The 26,626-nt window shown below is 42.7% G+C and overlaps 1 protein-coding gene across 1 annotated transcript in view; it reads left to right on the top strand.

Annotated features, from left to right (window-relative positions):
• Positions 1-2,071: 2,071 nt before the first annotated feature.
• LOC115142748 (DDB1- and CUL4-associated factor 12-like) overlaps positions 2,072-26,626 on the top strand; it is a 28,638-nt gene continuing 4,083 nt past the window's right edge. Inside the window, exons 1-9 of the mRNA XM_029682426.2 lie at positions 2,072-2,493; positions 10,151-10,441; positions 10,619-10,891; positions 12,290-12,350; positions 18,787-18,980; positions 19,094-19,159; positions 19,428-19,590; positions 25,288-25,299; positions 25,887-26,065. Of these exons, the coding sequence (XP_029538286.1) occupies positions 2,434-2,493; positions 10,151-10,441; positions 10,619-10,891; positions 12,290-12,350; positions 18,787-18,980; positions 19,094-19,159; positions 19,428-19,590; positions 25,288-25,299; positions 25,887-26,065 (1,299 nt within the window). The 5' untranslated portion in view covers positions 2,072-2,433. The remainder of the gene's footprint in view (positions 2,494-10,150; positions 10,442-10,618; positions 10,892-12,289; positions 12,351-18,786; positions 18,981-19,093; positions 19,160-19,427; positions 19,591-25,287; positions 25,300-25,886; positions 26,066-26,626) is intronic.

Raw genomic sequence — 26,626 nt, 5'->3', positions numbered from 1 at the left:
ATTTGGGGAGTTTCTCCCATTCTCTGCAGATACTCTCAAGCTCTGTCAGGTTGGATGGGGAGCGTTGCTGCACAGCTATTTTCAGGTTTCTCCAAAGATTTTCGATCAGGTTCAAGTCCGGGCTCTGGCTGGGCCACTCAAAGACATTTAGAGACTTGTCCCAAAGCTGAGTGCTTAGGGTCATTGTCCTGTTGGTAGGTATACCTTAAATCAAATTGTATTTGTCACATGCGCCGAATACAACAGGTCACCTTACAGTGAAATACTTACTTACATGCCCTTAACCAACAATGTAGTTTTACGAAAAATACCTTAATTTATTTTTTAAAGTAACAAATAATTAAAGAGCAGTAGTGAAATAACAATAGCGAGGCTATATACAGGGGGTACCGGTACAGAGTCAATGTGCCGGGGCAGCGATTAGTTGAGGTGATATGTAGGTAGAGTTATTAAAGTGACTATGCATAGATAAGAGTAGCAGCAGCGTAAAAAAAGGGGGGAAATGCAAATAGCCTGGGTAGCCATTTGATTAGATGTTCAGGAGTATTATGGCTTGGGGGTAGAAGCTGTTTAGAAGCCTCTTGGACCTAGACTTGGCGCCCCGGTACCACTTGCCGTGCGGTAGCAGAAAGAACAGTCTATGACTAGGGTGGCTGGAGTCTTTGACCATTTTTAGGGCCTGACGCAACCTGGTATAGGGGTCCTGGATGGCAGGAAGCTTGGCCCCAGTGATGTACTGGGCCGTACACACTATCCACTGTAGTGCCTTGTGATGCGACCAGTCTGGATGCTCTCGATGGTGCAGCTGTAGAACCTTTTGAGGATCTGAGGACCTATGCCAAATCTTTTCAGCCTCCTGAGGGGGAATAGGCTTTGTTGTGCCCTCTTCACGGCTGTCTTGGACCATGTTAGTTTGTTGGTGATGTAGACATCAAGGAACTGTAAGCTCTCAACCTGCTTCACTATAGCCCTGTAGATGATAATAGGGGCGTGCTTGGTCCTCCTTTTCCTGTAGTCCACAATCATCTCCTGTGTCTTGATCATGTTGAATAAGAGGTTGTTGTCCTGGCACCACACGACCAGGTCTCTGACCTCCTCCCTATAAGCCGTCTTGTTGTTGTCGGTGATCAGGCCTATGACTGTTGTGTCATCGGAAAACTTAATGGTGTTGGAGTCATGTCTGGCCGTGCAGTCATGAATGAACAGGGAGAACAGGAGGGGACTGAGCACGCACCCTTGAGGGGACCCCGTGTTGAGGATCAGCGTGGAGGATGTGTTGTTACCTAACCTTACCACCTGGGGGCGGCCTGTCAGGAAGTTCAGGATCCAGTTGCAGAGGGAGGTGTTTAGTCCTAGGGTCCTAAGCTTAGTGATGAGCTTGGTGGTGGCAGAATCATGCTGTGGGGATGTACCTTCACCCAAGTCTGAGGTCATGAGCACTCTGGAGCAGGTTTTCATCAAGTATTTCTCTGTACTATGCCCCATTCATCTTTTCCTTGATCCTGACTTGTCTCTCAGTCCCTGCCGCTGAAAAACATCCCCACAGCATGATGCTGCCACCACCATGCTTCACTGTAGGGATGGTGCCAGGTTTCCTCCAGACATGACGTTTGGCATTCAGGCCAAAGAGTTCAATATTGTTTTCATCAGACGAGAGAATCTTGTGTCTCTTGTCGTGTTGTGTGTTTTGTCCTATATTTTGAATCCCAGCCCCCATCCCCGCAGGAGACATTTTGGTAGGCTGTCATTGTAAATAAGAAGTTGTTCTTAACTGATTTGTCCAGTTAACAATTCAATTTTAAAAATTACAAAAACATAATGTTCTCAATATAATGAGTGGTTATCCTGAGTTGAGTCGAACTAAGAGTTTACTAAAGTTACCTCGCTAACTCCTCAAACCTGCTTTGTAGGCTCTGACTGCTATGAAATCGGCAACCGGGGTAGATTGCCAGCGTGATTTTACTAACGCACGTGAAGAGTTCCGAAGCGTAAGTATGACATCAATTACAACTGGTTTGTGAACGCGCACGCTTTAGCGTACGTGCACGTTCGACGTTTTTGTTGCTGTTGAATTGTACTGCAGTTGCGCGCGGCACAATATTGTTACCGTTGGTGACGCTATTTGTAAAGAAAGAAGGAAGGATGGAGAACATATAAAAAGAGAGATGGAGGAGAGCCTTACATTTAGCCTCCACTTAAGCAAATGTTATTCGGTTAAAAGCTAACCTACGCGCGTAGCTATAGTTGTAGTTTTGGGACCCGGAGGGTAGACTAACGTTAGCTAGTCAACATCACCCTATGTGCTCTTCCTTCCCCGCCGCATGCTGCTACAGTCAGAGCCAGACAACAAAATAGCTAATCGCCATTATATGACCCAGTACCTAGCGTCAGTATTGCCCTCCATGTGGGTGAGAGGCTTGTGTGTGTCAGATTATGGCGAGAAAAACAGTTAACAGGAAAAGGAAGGCAGGGGAGTCCAAGGACCAACAACAGGTAGGCAAAAACGGTGGCGATTCAGGCAAACCTTGGTTAGCCTGACAAGCTAGCGAATGTTACCATTTTGCGTTGAATGTTTGACTCTATGACGTTAGCATGTTGGAAGTTAGCTGCGTGGCATTATCTATCAATCTTGCTAAAAGGCACAATTTGTTTTTGAAAATGTAATAAAATAGCTGTACCTTCATAGACGGCTAGGTATCTACCGGAACTTGCTAAATTACCTTGTTAGCCAATAATGTAACAGCTAGCTAGCACACTGGCGAGTTAGCTAACGTAAATTCGCGTTCTCATTCACGATTTCCTTTGACTGTCCCTCCTTTGTTTTTTATTTTTTATTTTATTACATTGACAGTTTCCCTAACTTGTTTTTAACAATACATTTAGACTTGTGACGTGTTGGTTAGGCCCAACGTTAGGCCTACCAGTGCCACATTAGGCAATTATGCATTGGATTGACTATTTATTGGGTTGTAGGGGACGTCGAAAAAATGATTTCATGTCATTCAATATAGATATACCAGAGTAAATCTGAGACTAGTGTAAGATAATTGTAATTATTGTAGTTAGTTAACGTATATCCTATTCGACTGGACTAGGTTGTTAGGTGTTATTATTAGGTAGGTAGTGTTAAAGGGCAATTCCAGCACTTTTAAACGTCATTTTCATAATCTCCAACACACTAAAAAATGCTTCTCTGTGACATCACAGGGTAGAATTCAAAGTAGTAAAAACAGTGATTTTCTACACCTGCAACAAGTTTCTAGCCCTTGATCATGACTTGGTTACATTACATTACACAAGTGATTGGAGGAAGGCATCTTTTTGTAGGGGATGGGTTTTGTTAAAGCTGCACTATGCAAAAAAATATCCTGGTTGCTAAAATTCTCATTTCAGTTTGTGACAAAACAAGCATGTATAGTGTAGGGAATCACTGTACCATCTTTTCCATATCCAAAAATATTGTATTTTGAGCTGCTTTGAAGCAAGTGAACAAGATGCAAAAACTGGAAGCATAGAAATAGCGCCCATAGTACAGATTTACCACTTCTTAGACTTGCTTTCCATGTGTGACAGATCTATAACTAATTTCTAAGTTAATTTGGTCAGGTCGCCTGAACATGTACATATTGCAGCTTTAAGGGCCGCTGTGCTCTGGCTGAACATTAACGCGCATTGCTTATGGTGCGGTTTTCAAAGCACTTATCTTTCAGAGCGGCAAGAAATTATTGTCAAAAAACAAAAGGTTAAATTGATGTATACCTTTTATCGGGTTATGGCAAGAGCAGCTCAAATAAGCAGAGAAAATGGCAGGCCATTACATTAAGGTCAGTCAATGAGGAACATTTCAAGAACTTTGAAAGTTTCTTAAAGTGCAGTCGCAAAAAACATCAAGGGCTATTTAACTTGTAATTGTGAAACATTTTTGCAAATTTATTTAAAAAAATACTATAAACCATTTTTCCCCGCTCTGTCATTATTGGAACGCCGACTGCAAGCCAGGCCTAATCGCCTAACATCAGTATCCAACCTCACTAACGCTCGTGACTGATTGGAAGCAAGTCCCTGCAGCAATGTTCTAACATTTAATGGAAAACCTTCCACCAACTCCATATTAATGCCCATGATTTTGGACTGTGATGTTCAATGAGCAGGTGTCCACATACTTTTGGTCATGTAGTGTATATTAAAGCAGACAACAACAACAAAAGTTACATTTTATTTGGGACTTACTCAGTGGCTTTAAAGGGCGAATTTGCTCTGTAAGCCAAAACAGCCAAATACTCAATCTAAATGTGAATCGATTCTTAATTGCGGTACGGTTCTAGAAACATAAATCCCTCTACTTTAATATGACAAAATAATTTCACAGATGCAAAAATACACACTTACGGTGCACTGTTTTAACAGTTTTTTTTCTTCAATTACAACATTTGTGGCCTCTGTCTTCCATAACAGGGTTGGATGCGCCCTGTGTTAAGAAGCAGTCCGGCTTGGTTGGGTTGTGTATCGGAGGACGCATTACTTTCAACCTTGGTCTCTCCCGAGCCCGTACGGGAGTTGTAGTGATGAAACAAGATAGTAGCTACTAACAATTGGATACCACGAAATTGGGGAGAAAAGGGGGTAAAAAAAAAAAAAGTTGTTATTGTGGAGGCGTTTCGAGTATGATTGTATGCAGACTTTCTATGCAAACCTAACTTTCATCAAGGACTTAAGAAACCAATTATATCACCTTTCTCTCTTTGTCAGTAATCATTAGTCAGCATCACTGTGTAACATGATCATGATAATGGTCATGATCATACCCTTCCTACTGCCACCGAAGTGTTAACAGGCAATTGTTTTTATCTGTGTGTGATCTATTTCACGTTCTCATATGAACTGCAATCGTGTGTGCTGCTAACTGGAGCATTGCATGGAATAATAAAGTTCTTATTTTCAAAACATAATTAAGGTCTTAAAAATCCATACATGTTCACTGGTCATGCTGAGTTTGTGTACTTCCTTGAGTAAGTTACCCCCAGTGACAATATTGGTCTGTATCGGTGTAGTCTGCCCTGCCAGTGCTTGTGAACTGCAGCTGTCAAGTCTGAGGTGATTTACAATCTGACAAAAATGTCTATGAAAGTGCAAAACCTGTTATTTTTTTTTATTTTATTTTTTACCATTTCACATCATGAAAATGAAGTTTAAACCTTCATACAGTAGGAAAGACATCAACGTATTGACATATGTAAATATACAGTAGAGATTAGAGGTCGGCCGATTTTTCAACGCTGATACCGATTTATTGGAGGACCAAAAAGCCGAAACCGATTAATCGGCCGAATATTTTTGGGGGGTGTGTTTTTTTGTAATAATAATGACAATTACAATAATACTTAATTAACACTTATTTTAACTTAATATAAAACATCAATAAAATCAATAGCCTCAAATAAATAATGGAACATGTTCAATTTGGTTTAACAAAAACAGAGTGTTTGGAGAAGAAAGTAATATGTGCCCTGTAAAAATATGTGCCATGTAAAAAAGCTAACGTTTAAGTTCCTTGCTCAGAACATGAGAACATATGAAAGTTGGTGGTTCTTTTTAACATGAGACTTCAATATTCCAAGGTAAGAGGTTTTAGGTTGTAGTTAATATAGTATTTATAGGACTTTCTCTCTATACCATTTGTATTTCATATACCTTTGACTATTGGATGTTCTTATAGGCACTATAGTATTGCCAGTGTAACAGTATAGCTTCTGTCCCCCTCCTCGCCCCTACCTGGGCTCGAACCAGGAACACATCGACAGCCACATTCGAAGCATCGTTACCCATTGAAAATCTAAAAGCGAGTGACGTTTGATACAGTATTAGCGCACACCCAGCTAACTAGCTAGCCATTTCACATTGGTTACACCAGCCATTAGGCTGATAGGCTTGACGTCATAAACAGCGCTGTGCTTGTGAAGAGCTGCTGGCAAAACGCACGAAAGTGCTGTTTGAATGAATGATTACGGGCCTGCTGCTGCTCAGTCAGACTGCTCTATCAAATCAGACTTAATCATAACATAATACCACACAGAAATAAGAGCCTTTGGTCATTAATATGATCGAATCCGGAAACTATCATTTCGAAAACAAAACTTTTATTTCTTTGAAATACAGAACCGTTCGGTATTTTATCTAACGGGTGGCATCCCTACGTCTAAATATTCTTGTTACATTGCACAACCTTCAATGTATGTCATAATTACGTAAAATTCTGGCAAATTAGTTCGCAATGAGCCAGGCAGCCCAAACGGTTGCATATACCCTGACTCTGCGTGCAATGAACGCAAGAGAAATGACACAATTTTACTTGGTTAATATTGCCTGCTAAACTGGATTAGTAGTTATAACTAGTGATTATGATTGATTGTTTTTTATAAGATAAGTTTAATGCTAGCTAGCAATTTACCTGGGCTTCTACTGCATTTGCGTAACAGGCAGGCTACTCGTGGAGTGCAATGGTTAGAGCGTTGGACTAGTTATCTGTGCGGTTGCAACCCCTGGGCTGACAATGTAAAAATCTGTCGTTCTGCCCCTGAACAAGGCAGTTAACCCACAGTTCCTAGTCAGTCATTGAAAATAAGAAAGTGTTCTTAACTGGCTTGCCTAGTTAAATAAAAGGTATACAAATATTTAAATAAATAACTAATCTGAAATCGGCGCCCAAAAATACCGATTTTCGATTGTTATGAAAACTTGAAATCGGCCCTAATTAATCGTCCATTCCGATTAATCGGTCGACCTCTAGTAGAGGTGATTAGGGATGAGTGAGGAATGAGTCCAGCTAGCTCAAATAAACAAGGGAATGAAATGGGTGTATCAATCCCTGAGTCTATTGTTAGTCTAGAGGTACACACTGAGTCTACAAAACATTAACACCAGCTATTTCCATGACACACTGACCAGGTGACAGCCTTGATCCCTTATTGATGTAACTTGTTAAATGGACTTCAAATCAGTGTAGATGAACGAAGGGGAGAAAGGTTAAAGAAGGATTTTTAAGCCTTGAGACAATTGAGACATGGATTGTGGTATACTCTGTGTATATACAGTACAGGTAGTTTGTGGGACTGGTAACAAAGAAAACGGACTCTCATGCTGTTGAAATGCAGTTCTTGAGGAGAAACCAACCACACAGGATTTGTGTAAAAAAAAAAAAAATTAAGTTAAATATAAGAACTCATTCTTATTTACAATGACGGCCTACCAGGGAACAGTGGGTTAACTGCCTTGTTCAGGGCCAGGATGATAGATTTTTACATTGTCAGCTCGGGGATTCGATCCAGCAACCTTTCGGTTACTGGCTTAACACTCTAACCACTAGGCTACCTGCCACCCCTAAATACATCTTGCCAGCCAAGGAAGACTAGGTTTGGGTGGCTGCAGGTCAAGTTGTCCACACCCTGGGTTCTTTTGTGGACAACGGGGAGGAGGTACCATTTCATAGAGCCTGTGCTGGCAGATTAAAGGGTGAGAGAGAATACAAAGCCATGAGCTTATAAAACATTTTGGAATTGAGTTTGAGTTCTTGTTTGTTTATTCTGTTACTCAAGTGATTGATAACAATTTAATATTTGAAATTAAACATCTGTCATTCATGATCTGGAATGAAATTCCTAAAACGTTGTAAATTTGAAATGGAGTGCAGTGTCATTTGCTGTGTGTGTTTTGGGACCCTGTCACATCCATAACATTTTCCTCTAGCTTTTGAGGCACTTTTTTTCGTTGCAATTTACCGGACATGCATATACATTGGGTGCATAAAGCATTAGGGCGTCCACTCACGGTGCTCAAAATCACATTTAGATTATTGTAATTCATTTTAACAGAGTAGAAATTAGCCTTAAAAGTTGTAATAATAAAGTAGAATGATCTATACCAACATGACAGGTTTTATTGAAAAGTTGTGCCTTCATCCCTGCTATAAATCATAAATTAAAAATAAGAGATTCATTTTTTAAAGAAACATTTAACCCAGAAGAGCAAGTCGCCTACACAGTAACTTCAAAATATATTTGTGAACTCCTGTCTTACAGGCTATTTGTATGAACATTTTTAATTAATAAAACACAGCTGTTTTCAAATACAACCTAGGCTTCTAACTTTAATTTAGCCTAGACATGAACATTTTAATTAGGCCTAAAAATAACAAAACATGCCTGTTTACGAACACCAGGGCAGGCCTCCCCACACCCATTCCCGCTGCGATTCAGCACCACAGCAGTGGAAAGAGGCCAATTTAGGCGACCACAAAATAAAGAACTGGTAAAACTGATGTAAAATTATGTAAATAAGCAAAATTAATTAAGGCTGGTTCATTAAATGAGAGATTATTTTACAATGCTCCTGTGAAACGAGGCCCTCGCCATGCATTTATGAAAGCACTTGTTTCCAAAGCTCAGATGATATCACACTCTTTTAAAAAAAAATATATATATATATTTTTTTTAACAGTTCTACTGGATGATTATAGTTAATGTTGTTTATTGGATACATGACACCCATGCGGCATATGTGGATATTGCCTAGGGCGGCAGCAGAACTGCTAGGACTGAGCCCGACAAACACAATTTGCCTCTAATTTACTAGCGTTTGTGGCAGACCTTTGCCTTCTCAAAGTTGCTGCTACTGTTGGGAAGTCAAAACTATCCAACTCCTTGGAGCTGCCTGCGATGCGTATCAGTCTCATTACTTTACTCTGTTTTGGAGAAAGAATCCCCTCTCAGCGGGCACACTGGAAATGGGGAAAATCCAAACAAGCATCGCCAATTTTTCCCTTACAAGGACCTCAAGTATTTTGCGTTAGTAAAAATAGAAACACACACCATACACACCATTTATTTTAATGGCTTTTTAAAAACAATCTTGGTTTGTGTGTGTGTACGGATCCTGCCTTTTTATAAAGTGTCTCTGAATGTGTGTGTGCGCTTAGATCCTGACCTAGTTGGCTCCTTGTATCTGGGTCAGTGGGCTGGGAGTGATGACCATAGCCTTAAGGGGATGAGTGTACTGTGCATGGAAGGGACAGAGTGCAGCGGGAGGGAGGGGGTCATGGTTGTAAGGAGGGATTAAGACTGGGCAGAGGGATAGGTTTTTTTAAACGCGAGAAGGCACAGAGGGTAAATGTACCGCATTAAGTAGTTTTTTTTTTTTTATACATTAAAAATGAACCTAACCTAGGCTGGAGCCTAATTTCTTCCTCTTCCCTGATCGTCTTCTGACAGCTGAGCTAGGGCCTATTGGTGTGTTCAAGACAGCTGTGAACTCTGAAGAAAACGAGCTCAGACTGGGAAAAATCGTGAAGTCAGTGACCTTCAGGTCTGAGAAGTCGGAGCTCTAGGATCATGCCGAGTTTCCAATTTGAAATTCCTAGTTGGATGACCATTCGAAAATATTTTTCCCAGTCGGAGCTTGTTTATTTCAGACTTCCCAGTAGGGGTGTGAACGTCATTTTTTTTTAAAACAATCGGGATCCTTAATCTGTATGCAAATTGTTAAAAAAAAAAAAAAAAAACAGATTCAGAAAGTAATAGTGGGTCAATTTCCACAACTTCTCCACTGTTTTGGTACCCTGGGTACCACACTGAACAGCTTGAATTGAACTCATGCACATGCGCAAATAAGTGTTGCATCTCGCTCATCTCAATATCCTAACCTATTCATTGATGAAAGGCTCTGCTTTACTGAAGTTTCTAGACCCCACAAGCCAAGACATTGATTCCTGTTTTTGATTGCCAGTAGATAGGCCTAATTCACAGTTTTGACTGTCTGCCTGGTGGCCGACCTGCCTTTACTGTGCCCCTCTCTGTCTCTTGCTCGCTATGGAAGATGTTTGTATTCTCTGAAGTAATGCAACTAATCAGTCTCCTCTGTTTTCACAAAATCGTCATCTTAAGGCGTCTGCATGCTTGCCACCCGAAACAGTTCTCTAGAGTTCGCACTGATTTTAATCCCCAACTAACCCATTTGGTGGAAACATACCACTGGTCGGAAAAAATGTGGATAAAAATCTGTCGCCAATTGGATGGAAATCTAGCTACTGTACTTGATTTACATGGTGTTCATCTCATTTAAGCCTTGTTAACCTTTATCTTTTTCTCTCCTCTGTCAGGTGGGCTGGTGCCAGTCTGCATACAAGCGGGCACGCGTGTCTTCCTCGTCCCGGCATGCCCAGCAGTGGTGGCGTAGTCTGCGCTCGGTGGTGTACGCACTCCAGGGCCGTGAGATCCGGCCTCAGCAGCAGCATGAGTGGCGTCTCCAGCGTAGCTTGCGGGGCTTTGCTGCCGGCCGCCTCCCGGGCATCCTGAAGGAGCGGGAGTTCTCCCTGGGCCGCCTCAACAAGGTATTCGCCTCGCAGTGGCTCAATCACCGCCAGGTGGTGTGTGGAACCAAGTGCAATACGGTGAGAGACTGCCCTCTCTTACTTTACTCTTTTTTTTCTTCTTTCAAAAAGGAATAACTTTAAAAACATTTCCTGTTAACTGGAGTACCTTGAACTGACCTATTATGAATAAAAAGGACATGATTCCAGACCTTGTGTTATTTCTCTAATGAAAGGTTTCTTTCCTCCTATCCACAGCTATTTGTGGCAGATGTTCTGACAGGGAAGATTACACGCATCCCCATGCTGAAGGACCGGCAGGGCCAAGGAGGTGGCTCCGGGGGTGTTGGGGGGACAATAGGGGCCCCCTTCCTCGGAAGTGGCTCAGTGTCCGGGCTGGATCAGCAAGGCTGTGGGATCCACGCCATCGAGCTTAACCCCTCAGGCACTCTACTGGCCACGGGCGGAGACAACCCCAACAGCCTGGCTGTCTACCGTCTGCCCACCCTGGACCCCGTCTGCGTGGGAGATGTGAGTGGTGGCTGAGACAGCCTAAAAGAAAGTCTGATCATACAGGGTCTGACATCAACAATGGCCCGCTGGCCCGGGGCCATTAAAAACATGTTTGGGCAGTCCATTTTGTCAGTCACTGGCCCGATTGTGCCATTAATTTCTTAGCACGTTTTGGCGTTCCAGTTCGACGTTTACCTGCTCTGTCGCAGTCTGCCAATGAAAACCATTGAAGACTAAATACGGACAACTCTTGTATTTGAGCAATATGAATGGCTGTTTATTCAACCACACTCCTCGCGAGTCACCTTCTTGAGCATTACATGAGTTGATGCATTCACAAGGCATACGCAAGCTGTCGAGAGTAAAAAATTAATAAAACGCGCTCATCAATCCACTCGCTGAGCTTATTTATTTTAGGGAAAGTGATTTACAAAAATAAAATAATTGATGCTGTTGATAGTCTGCAAAAATAAGCTAAAATGAGACTATTGCATTGATTCTTCTGCCATTGTAATCCTTGGCTGGGCCAACGTCCAAACAACGTTAAAAAAATAAATATATATATATATATAATTTTCTGGATGGACAAACGCTTTCAGTGTAAACTTAAACGACTAAAACCAGATATAAAGTATGCCGAAAAGATAATGGACCTACGTTTTTAAATAATATAATCTTTGAAAACTAGCAATCACCAAAATAAATGTTAGACATTCAGGGAGAATTTAAAATTTTAAAAATAATCAATTTAGCTGTATTTTATGTATGAGCAAAAGAACACCATGGCAAAATGCATAGAATTGCCAGGAACTATTTTAAAAACGGCAACATTTTCTCTCAGCTCCAAGGCAAATTTATGTAGAATTGCAGGAAATTGGCTTAACATGCTACAATTTCTCTACACTGCCAAGATGGGGCCCTCTAAAATGTTCTCACATTCTGCTGGTCCAACTGTGCTCATTGCCACACCCACCACCTAACCCATTTTTGATCCAGAAAAAAATATGTACTTTAGCCAGATATCGCTTTTGAAAAGCCCTTGTCTTAAAAGGGGAAACGTCCTATTTTAAAATGACATACTTTAGAGACGAATGTTAATCCAATTAATACAACAATTATTTAAGAATAGAGTAATGTCTTACATTGCTAAATTATATTACACCGCTTTTTAATATACCATAATAACTAAATGTAGCCTATTACTAGCTGAATTAAACAAGCATGTCAACAAATGTATTTATAAACCATCCAATGTCTTGGCCAGTAGAATTCTGTTCGTGCTATTAGATTTTTGGACAACTAGCCTGGCGGACCAGTGAGGGAAAAAAAGTAAATGTTGGACCCTGTCATACAATTCCTGGAATACAATGAAAACATTTTTTTTTTTTTTTCATGGGAGGGTTCTCTATTTTTCAGGATGGCCATAATGACTGGATCTTCTCCATTGCATGGATCAGCGACAGCATGGCGGTGTCTGGTAAGTGTTAAAGGTCCAATGCATCCGTTTTTATCTCAATATCAAATACTTTCTGTGTAATTAATTACCTTACTGTGATTGTTATCAATGAAAACGGTCAAAAGTAATAAACAAATGGCTTCTTAGCAAAGGATAATTTCTCAAGCAAGAATTTTGCTGCGATTGTCTGGGGGTGGTCTGAGTGGGGAGGGGAAAACTGAAAATTAGCTGTTGTTGCCAGAGCGCTTTGGAATTCTCTTTCTTATTGGTCTAACTTGTTTACTGCATGGTGATGTCACCATGGAAGGCCTAAACTCCATTCCACCAAAACAGGCTGAAATTTCAGGTGGTCTTTTCGAACAGCTCTTAAATTAAAAGGGCATTATCATAATTTTCACAATTTCACATTATTATTCCAATCTCCGTGTGGAAATGTATATGAAACACAGTAAAAATGACAGTACAAACACAGTAAAAATGTTGACTACACTAGGCCTTTAAATGGCACAGATTGCACTTACTGAAGTCCTACATCTTACGCGAATGCTATTTAGAGAACTCCCATATGAGTGAAATGCCTTTTACACTTGCCTCAAGGAAAACAGCAGAGTACTGCATGAAAGCCCCTGTTGATCTAAAAGACTGGCCACAGAGCAAGATCACAATGTGAGTAAAACCTTTAAACATGCTAAAACTCGTAAGGCCTCCGGGCCAGACGGAATACCAGGGGACAATCTCAGAACATGCGCACACAAATGAAATAAATAAAATTGGATTCTTGGGCAAGAAATGTAGTAACAAGGGAATGGATAAACCAATAGTTTACAGGCAATTACACAGGAAAAATGTCAGTATAGAGACAAAGTGGAATCACAATTCAACGGCTCAGACACGAGATGTATGTGGCAGGGACTCCACATAATCACGGATTACAAAGGGAAAACCAGTCACGTAGCAGACACCGACTTCTTGTTCCCGGACAAGCTAAACACATTTGCCCTCTTTGAGGATAACACAGTGCAGGAGACACGGGCCGCTCCTGAGGACTGAGCTCTCGTTCTCCGTGGCCTGCATAAGACATTTAAGTGTGTTAACCTTCGCAAGGCTGCCGTCCCAGACGGCATCACTAGCTGCATCCTCGGAGCATGTGCAGACCAGCTGGCTGGAGTATTTAAGGCGATATTCAATCTCTACCTATCCCAGCCTGATGTCCCCACTTGCTTCAAGATGTCCACCGTTGTTCCTCTACCCAAGAAAGCGAAGTCATTTAGTTCAGTTACCTATCGCCTCATTAGCACTCACTTCCTTCATCATGAAGTGCTTTGAGAGGGTAGTTGAGGATCATATTACCTCCACCTTACCCGACACCCTAGGCCCACTGCAGTTTGCGTACCTCCCCAATAGGTCCACTGATGATGCAATCACACTGCAATCCCATCTGGACAAGAGGATTGCCTATGTAAGATTGCGGTTCATTTAATACAGCTCAGCCTTCAACTCCATAGTACCCTCCAAGCTTATCATTGGGTCCCTGGGTCTGAACCCCAACTCTGCAACTGGGTCCTGGACTTCCTCACGGGCAGCCCCCAGGTGGTGAAGGTGGGCAATAACACCTGCACGATGCTGATCCTCAACACAAGGGGCTCAAAAAAGGTGTGCTCAGCCCTCTCCTGTTTTCCCTGTTCACCCATGACTGCGTAGCCACGCACGCCTCCAACTCAATCGACAAGTTTGCAGACGACACAACCGTGGTAGGTCTGATTACCAACAACGACTAGACAGCCTACAGGGAGGAGGTGAGGACCCTAGTGGAGTGGTGCCAGGAAAATAACCTCTCCCTCAACAAAATGAAAGAGCTGATCGTGGACTTCGGGAGACAGCAGAGGGTGCACACCCCATCCAAATCGACAGGGCCGCAGTGGAGAAGGTGAAAAGTTCCTTGGCATACACATCACTGACAATCTGTAATGGTCCACCTACACCGGCAGTGTGGTGAGGAAGGCTGAAGAAATTTGTCTTGGCCCCTAAAACCCACACATTTTACAGATTCACCACAGAGTATCCTATCGGACTGTGTCACCACCTGGTACGGCAACTGCACCGTCTACAACCGCAGGACTCTCCAGGGGGTGGTACGGTCTGCCTACTCATCACTGGTGGCAAACTGCCTGCCCTCCACGACATCTACTGGACCTGGTGTACCAGGAAGGCCAAGAAGATCATCAAGGACCTCAGCCACCCAAGCCACAGCCTGTTCACCCTGCTACCATCCAGAAGGCGAGGTCAGTACAGGTATAGCAAAGCTGGGACCGAGAGACTGAAAAACGGCTTCTATCTCAAGACCATCAGACTACTAAATAGATAAAACATGGGACCAACACTTTACATGTTGCGTTTATATTTTTGTTCCGTATTTGTGAGTGCTGTTTATAGACTAAAGCTCAGCGTTCAACACCATAGTCCCCTCCAACATCATCACCAAGCTCCGGACCCTGGGATTAAACACCTCCCTCTGCAACTGGATCCTGGACTACCTGACGGGCCAGCCCCAGTTGGTAAGGGTAGGAGGTGGGTGCTTAGTCCCCTCCTGTACTCCCTGTTCACCCACGATTGTGTGGCCACGCACAACTCCAACACCATCAACTTTGCTGACCAGGCCTGATCACCGATCATGAAACAGTCTACAGGGAGGTAGTCAGACTTGGAAGTGTGGTGCCAGGACAACATCAGTAAGACCCTGCAGCTGATTGCGGACAACAAGAGAAATGCAGGGCTGTAGTGGAGCGGGTCGAGAGCTTCATGTTCTTTGGCGTCCACATCACTAAGGACTTAACATGATACACACCCACCCACACGGTTGTGAAGTGTGCACGACAATGCCTCTTCCCCCACGAGGAGGCTGAAAAGATTAGGCATGGGTCCTCGGACCCCCAAAGTTCTACAGCTGCACCATCAACAGCATCTGACTGGCTGCATCACCGCTTGGTATGGCAAATGCACCGCCCTCAACCTCAAAGCAAATCACTGGGCCGAGTTCATTGCCATCCAGGACTTCGATATTAGGCTGTGTCAAGAGGAAGGCCTGGAAAATTGCCAAGAACTTCAGCCACCCAAGACGGACTGTTCACTCTGCTACTGTCTGGCAAACAGTACCGGAGCATCTGCTCTCAGGCCAACAGGCTCGGAGACAGCTTCTATCCCGAAGCCAAAAGACTGCTAAATAGTTCAATGGACTATTTGCATTGACCCTATATTGCAGTGAGTCTACACTCACAAAACTATACACTACATGACCAAAAGTATGTGGACACCTGATTGTCAAACATCTCATTCAAAAATAATGGGCATTAATATGGAGTTGGTCCTCCCCCACCCCTCTTTGCTGCTATAACAGCCTCCACTCCTCTGGGAAGGCTTTCCACTAGATGTCGGGACATTGCTGCGGGGACTTGCTTCCATTCAGCTACAGCCTGGCTCCCAGTCAGCGTTCCAATTCATCCCAAAGGTGTTTGATGGGGTTGAGGTCAGGGCTCTGTGCAGGCCAGTCAAGTTCTTCCACACTGATCTTGACAAACCATTTCTGTATGGACCAGTTTGGGCCTTCTCTAAACTGTTGCCACAAAGTTGGAAGCACAGAATCATCGTTAATGTCATTGTATGCTGTAGCGTTAAGATGTCCCTTCACTGGAACTCAGGGGCCTAGCACAAACCATTAAAAGCAGCCGCAGACCATAATGCCTCCTCCATCAAACTTTACAATTGTCACTATGCATTCGGCAGGTAGCGTTCTCCTGGCATCCGCTAAACCCAGATTCGTCTGTCGGACGGCCAGATGGTGAAGCGTGATGCACCACTCCAGCCAACGCTTGGCATTGCGCATGGTGATCTTAGGCTTGTGTGCAAGTGTGCAGCCATTGAAGCCCATTTCATGAAGCTCCCGACTAACAGTTCTTGTGCTGACGTTGCTTCCAGAGGCAGTTTGGAACTTAGTACTGAATGTTGCACTTGGCGGACCCGTCCTGTGAGCTTGTGTGGCCTCTCACTTCGCTGCTGAGCCGTTGTTGCTCCTAGAGGTTTCCACTTCACAATAACAGCACATACAGTTGACCGGGGTAGCTCTAGCAGGGTAGACATTTGGCAAACTGACTTGTTGGAGAGGTGAAATTCTATGACTGTGTAACGTTGAACGTCTCTGAGCTCTTCAGTAAGGACTTTCTACTGCCAATGTTTGTCCATGGAGATTGCATGGCTGTGTGCTTCATTTTATAGACCTGTCAGCGATGGGTGTGGCTGATAAATCCACTAGTTTGAAGGGGTGTCCACATACTATTGTGTGTATATAGTGTATACTCACACACTACACTGACACTCACACAAAATCCACACACATTCACATAGACTACATATGTGCAAACACACACAAAACACACACACACACACATCATATGCTGCTGCTTACACTTATATATTCTGGTGCCTAGTCACTTAACCATCCCTTTTATGTACATACAGTTGAAGTCTGAAGTTTACGTACAGTTTACGTACACTTAGGTTGGAGTCATTAAAATCAGTTTTTCAAACACTCTACAAATTTCTTGTCAACAAACTATAGTTTTGGAAAGTTGGTTAGGATATCTACTTTGTGCATGACACAAGTAATTTTTCCAACAATTGTTTACAGACAGATTATTTCACTTATAATTCACTATATCACAATTCCAGTGGGTCAGAAGTTTACATACACTATGTTGACTGTGCCTTTAAACCGCTTGGAACATTCCAGAAAAGGTCGTCATGGCTTTAGAAGCTTCTGATAGGCTAATTGACATCATTTGAGTCAATTGGAGGTGTACCTGTGGATGTATTTCAAGGCCTACCTTCAAACTCAGTGGCTCTTTGCTTGACATCATGGGAAATCACAGGAAATCAGCCAAGACCTCAGGAAAAAAATGGTATACCTTGACAAGTCTGGTTCATCCTTGGGAGCAAGTTCCAAATGCCTGAAGATACCACGTTCATCTGTACAAACAATAGTACACAAGTATTAACACCATGGGACCATGCAGCCGTCATACCGCTCAGGATGGAGACAGGTTCTGTTTCCTAGAGATGAACGTACTATGGTGTGAAAATCAATCCCAGAACAACAGCAAAGGACCTTGTGAAGATGATGGAGGAAACCGGTACAAAAGTCTATATCCACAGTAAAACGAGTCCTATATCAACATAACCTGAAAGGCCGCTCAGCAAGGAAGAAGCCACTGCTCCAAAACAGTCATAAAAAAGCCAGACTACGGTTTGCAACTGCACATGGGGACAATGATCTTACTTTTTGGAGAAATGTCCTCTAGTTTGATAAAACAAAAATAGAACTGTTTGGCCATAATGACCATCATTATGTTTGGGGGGGAAAAGGGGGATACTTGCAAGCCGAAGAACACCACCCCAACCGTGAAGCACGGGGGTGGCAGCATCATGTTGTGGGGGTGCTTTGCTGCAGGAGGGACTGGTGCACTTCACAAAATAGATGACATCAGGAGGAAGGAACATTATGTGGATATATTGAAGCAACATCTCAAGACATCAGTCAGGAAGTTGAAGCTTGGTCGCAAATGGGTCTTCCAAATGGGCAATGACCCCAAGCATACTTCCAAAGTTGTGCCAAAATGGCTTACGGACAACAAAGTCAAGGTATTGGAGTGGCCATCACAAAGCCATGATCTCAATCTTCTAGAAGATTTGCGGGCAGAACTGAAAAAGCATGTGCGAGCCAGGAGGCCCACAAACCTGACTCCGTTACACCAGCCCTGTCAGGAGGAATGGGCCATTATTCACCCAACTTATTTTGACATCAGGCTACTCAAAACGTTTGACCCAAGTTAAACAATTTAAAGGCAATGCTACCAAATACTAATTGAGTGTATGTAAACTTCTGACCCACTGAGAATGTGATTAAAGAAATAAAAGCTGAAATAAATCATTCTCTCCTATTATTCTGACATTTCACATTCTTAAACTGAACTGGTGATCCTAACTGACCTAAGACAGGGAATTTTTACTCTGATTCAATGTCAGGAGTTCTGAAAACTGAGTTTAAATGTATTTGGCTAAGGTGTATGTAAACTTACAACTTCAACTGTATCTACCTCAAATACCTCGTACCCCTGCACATTGATCTGGTACTCCCTGTCTATTGCTTCATTCTTGTGTATTTTACTCCTTGTTACTATTTGTCATATTTTTTAACTCTACATCATTGGAAAAAACTCTTAAGCAAGCATTTCACAGTAACGTCTACACCTGTTGTATTCGGGGCATGTGACCAATAAAATTAGATTTGAAGTGACAAATTGCCACCGGGAGAACTTCAAACCTTTTGTTCATCCTCGATAGTTTTTCATGTATATAATGCCTCCATATGAAATCCACCAACCAATAATATGCTGCTACTCCCCAGGGTCCCGGGACGGTTCCATGGGACTGTGGGAGGTGTCCGAGGGGGTGCTGAGCCAGGCTATGAGACAGCAGGATGAGGAGGGGGTCCCCTGCTACTCTCATATCTCCCACCGTGCCCTGGAGGACATCCCCAAGGAATACACTAACCCGTACAACTGCAAAGTGAGGGCCCTGGCCTTCAACAACAACCACAAGGTCAGCCATACCACCCTCCTAGCCTTCAGAGACAAACCATTGCCTGTGTTCCCCAGTACACATCTGTGTTGTAATTGGGGACCTACATGCTAGCTCTTCTCACTTTTTCTCAGGAGCTTGGTGCAGTGTCCCTGGATGGCTATTTTCACCTTTGGAAGGCAGAGCAAAACTTGAGCAAGGTCGGTTTGAGTATCTCAGGGTCCGCTCTGCTTATCAATGTTTGCTTTGTTCTGTGACTGTACTTGCAGACTTTGAAGATTATGAAGACTTGTTTGGAGTCCTCATAAGTCAGTGTTGAAACCTACTGCATTTTGTTGAATGTCCTCACATACCACAAAAAAAAACAAATGTTTCGGGTCAAGACGATTTGTATGCATGTTTGTCCTTAGGGCTGGTCATATAGCTCAACAAGGCTGTCTAACAAGTCAATATATCTGTTGTCCATAGCTGCTGTCAACAAAGCTGCCTCACTGCAAAGAGAATGTGTGTCTGGCGTATGGTCAGGACTGGTCGGTGTACGCAGTGGGCTCTCAGGCCCATGTGTCCTTCCTGGACCCCCGCCAGCCCACTCACAACATCAAATCAGTCAGTTCCCGGGAGAGAGGAAGTGGTGAGGAATTGACACCACATTACACTGTTTGAAACTGACATACACACATATGCAAATGCACATACAAAGGGTGCATTAATGGATACAGTGCATTTGGAAAGTATTCAGACCCCTTGACTTTTTCCACATTTTGTTAATCCGTTTTTTTAAAAGTTTTTTTTTACCTTTATTTAACTAGGCAAGTCAGTTAAGAACAAATTCTTATTTTCAATGACGGCCTAGGAACAGTGAGTTAACTGCCTGTTCAGGGGCAGAACGACAGATTTGTACCTTGTCAGCTCGGGGGTTTGAACTCGCAACCTTCTGGTTACTAGTCCAACGCTCTTAACCACTAGGCTACGCTGCCGTCGTTTTTTTCCCTAATCAATCTACACCCAATACCCCATAATGACAAAGCAAAAACTGTTTTTTAGAATTTACATATAAATAAAAAAATGAAATCACATTTACATAAGTATTCAGACCCTTTACTCAGTATTTTGTTGAAGTACCTTTGGCAGCAGTTGCAGTCTTGAGTATGACGCTACAAGCTTGGCACACGTGTATTTGGGGAGTTTCTCTCATTCTTTGTAGACACTCTCCAGAGATGTTCGATCGGGTTCAAGTCCGGACTCTGGCTGGGCCACTCGAGGACATTCAGAGACTTGTCCTGAAGCCACTCCTGCGTTGTCTTGGCTGTGTGCTTAGGGTTGTTGTCTTGTTGGAAGGTGAACCTTCGCCCCAGTCTGAGGTCCTGAGCTCTCTGGAGCAGGTTTTCATCAAGGATCTCTCTATACTTTGCTCTGTTCATCTTTCCCCCGATCCTGACTAGTCTCCCAGTCCCTGTCACTGACAAACATCCCCACAGCATGATGCTGCCACTAGGGTTGCAAAGAGTCGGAAACTTTCCGGTAAATTTAAGCCCTGGAATTTGGGGAAGTTTGCTTAAATTCATCAAAAAAGTTTGCTTAGAACAGTGAACCTTTTTTGTGGGATACACATAAGGCAATTCTAGGTCTTGTGGCATATTTTGGTTAAACTATCCCCAATTCAATGGAATTGCAACCCTCTGCATGCACAGTGCATTCTTCCATCACATGTACAACTGATTCTCAAGATCTTGCACACTAATGAGATGCTATTGAGCCCACACTACTGCACTGTCTGAGCCAAGGACTACATGCTTTCTGGTAAGTTTTGATTACAATACTGGTGGGGGTGAATATATTTTATATGATATACATTTTTGTTAACTAGTAAATAGTAGCCTGCAGCAAAGTGTGTTTAAATCATTTCTAACTTGTTAACAATTTCTGCTAGTTAGTTTTTGCTACCATGTGGGTTTTATTTTGCTTGAGGCTTTTAACTGAGTGTTAATTGACCCGTTTCCATACACGTTTCATTTTAAAAACCATTTATCTTACAAATTAGTTGTTTAACCTCTTGATTCTAGCCATCCCGGATCCGGGATCGTGAATACAGCCTCAAGCTCATTACCATAACGCAACGTTAACTATTCATGAAAATCGCAAATGAAATGAAATAAATATATTTGCTCTCAAGCTTAGCCTTTTGTTAACAACACTGTCATCTCAGATTTTCAAAATATGCTTTTGAACCATAGCTAAACAAGCATTTGTGTAAGAGTATTGATAGCCTAGCATAGCATTTAGCGTAGCATTCAGCATGCAACATTTTCACAAAAACAAGAAAAGCATTCAAATAAAATCATTTACCTTTGAAGAACTTCAGATGTTTTCAATGAGGAGGCTCTCAGTTAGATAGCAAATGTTCAGTTTTTACAAAAATATTATTTGTGTAGACAAATCGCTCTGTTTTCTTCATCACGTTTGGGTAAGAAAAAAAACGAAAATTCAGTAATTAAAACGCGAACATTTTTCCAAATTAACTCCATAATATCGACAGAAACATGGCAAACGTTGTTTAGAATCAATCCTCAAGGTGTTTTTCACATCTATTCGATGAAAAGTCATTCGTGGCAGTTTAGTTTCTTCTCTGAAGAAATGGAACGCGCATGGACCTGGAGATTACGCAATAATTTCGACGCAGGACACCGGGCGGACACCTGGTAAATGTAGTCTCTTATGGTCAATCTTCCAATGATATGCGTACAAATACGTCACAATGCTGCAGACACCTTGGGGAAACGACAGAAAGGGCAGGCTCATTCCTGGCGCATTCACAGCCATATAAGGAGACATTGGAACACAGCGCCTTCAGAATCTGGGGCATTTCCTGTATGAAATCATCTTGGTTTCGCCTGTAGCATTAGTTCTGGGGCACTCACAGATAATATCTTTGCAGTTTTGGAAACGTCAGAGTTTTCTTTCCAAAGCTGTCAATTACATGCATAGTCGAGCATCTTTTCGTGACAAAATATCTTGTTTAAAACGGGAACGTTTTTTATCCAAAAATTAAAAGAGCACCCCCTATCTCGAAGAAGTTAATAGAACTGCTTAACTATTTAACTGAATGTGGAATTGTATTTGTTGTTTTTTAAACTTTAAGAAAATGTTTTATCTTTACAGGATAATGCCACACACTATCTGATGTGTGGAGACATTTCACTGCAGCTAATGTATAAGGAAAAGCTGTGTACATTTGCAAATACTGTGCCAAATCATATGTGAAGAATGCAACAAAGATGCAGAATTATCTGGCCAAGTGCATAAAGTTCCCTCAGCGCTCACAACAAGCAACCTCTGACAGAAGTCCCTCTACTTCTATTCGAGGTGAAAATGATGAACCAGACACCTTATCGATAGCAACAGCTCATGGTCCTCCTGGAATAAGATTTTTTATTGATTCAATGGAGGAACATAGTCAAAGAAATGCTGATGAATGTTTTGCTCAAGCTGTGTATGCAACTGGTTCACCTCTGATGCACACAGGCGAAGTGTATTGGAAGAGATTTCTGAATGTTCTTCGCCAGCATACACCCCTCCAACCAGACATGCTTTATCTACTCATTTGCTGTATGCAGAGTTCAAGTGAAGGTCAATCAAATCATAGACAAAGCTAACTGTATTGCAATCATCTCTGATTGGTGGTCGAATGTTCGTGGGCAAGGAATAATTAACTACATCTCCACCCCTCAAACAGCATTCTACAAGAGCACAGACTCAAGGGACAACAGACACACCGGTCTCTACATTGCATATGAGCTGAAGGTGGTCATCAATGACCTTGGACCACAGAATGTATTTGCACTGGTGACCAGACAATGCTGTGAACATGAAGGCGGCTTGGTCTAAAGTGGAGCAGTCCTGCCCTCACATCACACCCATTGGCTGTGCTGCTCATGCATTGAATCTGCTCCTCAAGGCCATCATGGCACTGAAAACAATTGATACACTCTACAAGAGAGCCAAGGAAATGGTTAGGTATGTGAAGGGTTATCAAGTTATAGCAGCAATCTACCTCACCAAGCAAAGTGAGAAGAATAAGAGCATCACATTGAATCTTCCCAGCAACACCTTTTGGAGTGGTGATGTCATCATGTTTGACAGTCTCCTAGAGGGGAAGGAGTTGCTCCAAGAAATGGCCATAGCACAGTCTGCCGATATGGACAGCCCCATCAAGAGGATCCTCCTGGATGATGTATTTTGGGAGAGAGTGGTAAGCAGCCTGAAACTCCTGAAACCTATAGCAGTAGCCATTGCACGGATTGAGGGAGACAATGCCATCCTGTCTGATGTTCAGACTATTCTTGCAGTTGTAAGAGAAGAAACACGTACTGCCCTGCCCACTTCACTGTTGCTCCAAGCAGAGGAAACTGCAGTTCTGAAATACATCAAAAAGCGCAAAGACTTCTGCCTGAAGCCCATACATGCCGCAGCGTACATGTTGGACCCCAAGTATGCTAGCAAGAGCATCCTGTCTGGAGCACCCTGTCTCAAGATCAACAAGGCCTATGGTGTCATCGCTACCGTGTGTCGCCATCTTGGCTTGGATGAGGGCAAGGTTCTTTGCAGTCTGCATCTCCATTCCAAGCAAGGGCTTTGGAATGGAGATGCAATATGGCAGTCGTGTCAACATATCTCATCAGTCACCTGGTGGAAGGGACTTTGTGGATCTGAGGCTCTTTCCCCTGTTGCCTCAGTCATCCTCCAAATCCCACCAACATCAGCCGCCTCAGAGCGCAACTGGGCCTTGTTTGGGAACACACACACACACCAAAGCACACAACAGGCTAACCAGTACAAGGGTGGCCATCCGGGCAAATTTGAGGCTTTTTGAGTCTGACATCGAGCCATCCTCAACAAGGTTGGAAAGTGACTGTGAAGATGAGGCCTCAGGGTCTGATGTTCAAGAGGTGGACATTGAGGAGGTCCAGGGAGAAGACATGGAAGCCTAAGAGGAAGACAATCGAAACTTTAGTTTCCAGACTATCATTTTACAGATGTATGTTGAAAAATGTTTTTGGGGAGATGCGATGGATCATTGGGGATCACTCAATATTCCCTTTTATTGTTCAGTGAAATCATCCCATGTGACGAGTCAACTCATTTAATTAAGGTTCAATTCGTTTTTTAAAATTTCTATTGGAAGGATTTAATCATTTGCGATTTTGTCTATTTATGATAAGGTAAAAGGTGTATGTTTCTGTCTCCATATGATATCGTAAATATGTCCAATGCAAAAAAACATTTATATTTAAATGGTATTAATATTTATTTGCATATTTTTCCGTTAATTCCCATATTCCTGTTAATTCCCATGGAAAGTTTCCACCTCTGAATATTCCCAAAATGTCCAACCCTAGCTGGCACCATGCTTCACCGTAGGGAGGGTTGCCTGGTTTCTTCCAGACGTGATGCTTGGCATTCAGGCCAAAGAGTTCAATCTTGGTTTCGTCAGACCAAAGAATCAGAGAGTCCTTTAGGTGCCTTTTGGCAAACCAAGTGGGCTTTCATGTGCCTTTTACTGAGTGGCTTCTGTCTGGCCACTCTTACCATAAAGCCCTGATTGATGGAATGCTGCAGAGATGGTTGTCCTTCTGGAAGGTTCTCCCAGCTCCACTGAGGAGCTCTGGAGCTCTGTCAGAGTGACCATCGAGTTCTTGGTCACCTCCCTGATCAAGGCCCTTCTCCGCCGATTGTTCAGTTTGGCCAGGCGGCCAGTTCTAGGAAGTCTTGGTGGTTCCAAACTTCTTCCATTTAAGAATATTGGAGGCCACTGTGTTCTTGGGGACCTTCAATGCTGCATAAATGTTTTGGTACCCGTCCCCAGATCTGTTCTTTGACACAATCCTGTCTCAGAGCTTTACGGAAAATGTATTCAACCTCGTGGCTTGGTTTTTGCTCTGACATGCACTGTCAACTGTGGGTCCGTACATACACAGGTGTGTGCCTTTCTAAATTATGTCCAATCAATTGAATTTACCACAGGTGGACTCCAATCAAGTTGTAGAAACATCTCAAGGATGATCAATGGAAACAGGATGCACTTGAGCTCAATTTTGATTCTCATAGCAAAGGGTCTGAATATATTTTCGCTTAGTCATTGTGGGGTATTGTGTGTCGATTGATGGGGGTGGGAATTTTATCAATTTTAAAATAAGGCTGTAACGTAACAAAATGTGGATTAAGGGAAGGAGTCCGACTACTTTCCCGAATGCACTGTATGTAAACAACACAATAGCATACAAATGTTCTGTCAACTTTCTTTAATTTTCATTTCATTTCATTTCTCCAGAGGCAACACGAGGTACTACAAACACATTCCACCAAGAAGCAAAACAAAACCCAAACATTCTCCAAGACCCGCCCTGCACTTATGCTGCCTTCAAGTGGTGTCGGAATTATGTGGAAATATGACTTTCCGACTCAGAAATGTCACTTGAATGGCCTTCCAAGTCGGGATTACGAGTGGGAAAGTCGGGAGAAAATTATGATACCGGAGTTAACGACTTGTGGCATTACTTCACTGACCTTTCACCTTTCAACCAAAGATAAAACTAAGCAATTTACATTATTGGTGCATTATTTCATTGTAAATAATGGAGATAGTTTGGTTGTATTGTAAACGTAAGAAAAGCTAGCTAAATTATTATTAGCCATGTTAGCCAGCTAGCTAAAATCTCATTGGTTGAAGTGTTCTTTTGACTTCAAAAGCACTTGAAAGCACTCATGTCGGGAAATACGAGATTCCGGGGAGCATTTGAATGCGGCATTACAAACAAGTGCAGAGGCAGTACTTTTGAACGGAAAGTTAGTGATAGCTTTTTTTTTTTACATTTATGAAGCTATTAAAAGCGAGGTTTAACTTGTCTGTGTGTTTGCTCTCCTTCCCAGGCATCCGCTCTGTGAGTTTCTATGAGCACATAGTGACAGTGGGCACGGGACAGGGCTCCCTGCTGTTCTATGATATTAGAGCCCAGAGGTTCTTGGAGGACCCTTCCAGCCCGGCCGGCGGGTTCCGGCAGCGCCCAGGAGAGGGCATTCTTAAACTCACCACAGGGAAGGGCTGGCTGGTACGCTTTATTTGTTATTCCACTTTGTAAAGTATACCCCTCTTAGCAGAACACGTCAAGTTGAAAGTTCCTATTACTATACTGAACAAAAATATAAACACAAAATATAAAGTGTTTGTCCCATGTTTCATGAGCTGAAATAAAAGATCCCAGAAATCTTCCATATGCACAAAAAGGTTATTTCTTTCAAATTTTGTGCACAAAATTCCTGTTTGTGAGCATTTCTCCTTTGCCAAAATAATCCATCCACCTAACAGGTGTGGCATATCAAGAAGCTGATTAAACAGTATGAGCATTACACAGGTGCGCCTTGTGCTGTGGACAATAAAAGGCTACTCTAAAATGTGCAGTTTTGTCACACAACAAAATGCCACATGTCTCAAGTTGAGGGACCATGCAATTGGCAGGCTGACTGCAGGAATGTCCACCAGAGCTGTTGCCAGATAATTTAATGTTAATTTCTCTACCATAAGCCGCCTCCAACATCGGTTTAGAGAACTTGACAGTACAGACAATCACAGGCCATGTAACCTCCACATCGGGCTTCTTTACCTGCGGGAT

Source organism: Oncorhynchus nerka, linkage group LG15, assembly GCF_034236695.1.
Source record: "Oncorhynchus nerka isolate Pitt River linkage group LG15, Oner_Uvic_2.0, whole genome shotgun sequence".
NCBI classification, from domain to species: Eukaryota; Metazoa; Chordata; class Actinopteri; order Salmoniformes; family Salmonidae; genus Oncorhynchus; species Oncorhynchus nerka.
The sequence above is the reverse complement of the archived record's forward strand: the minus strand, read 5'-3'. Positions and strand labels throughout refer to the sequence as shown.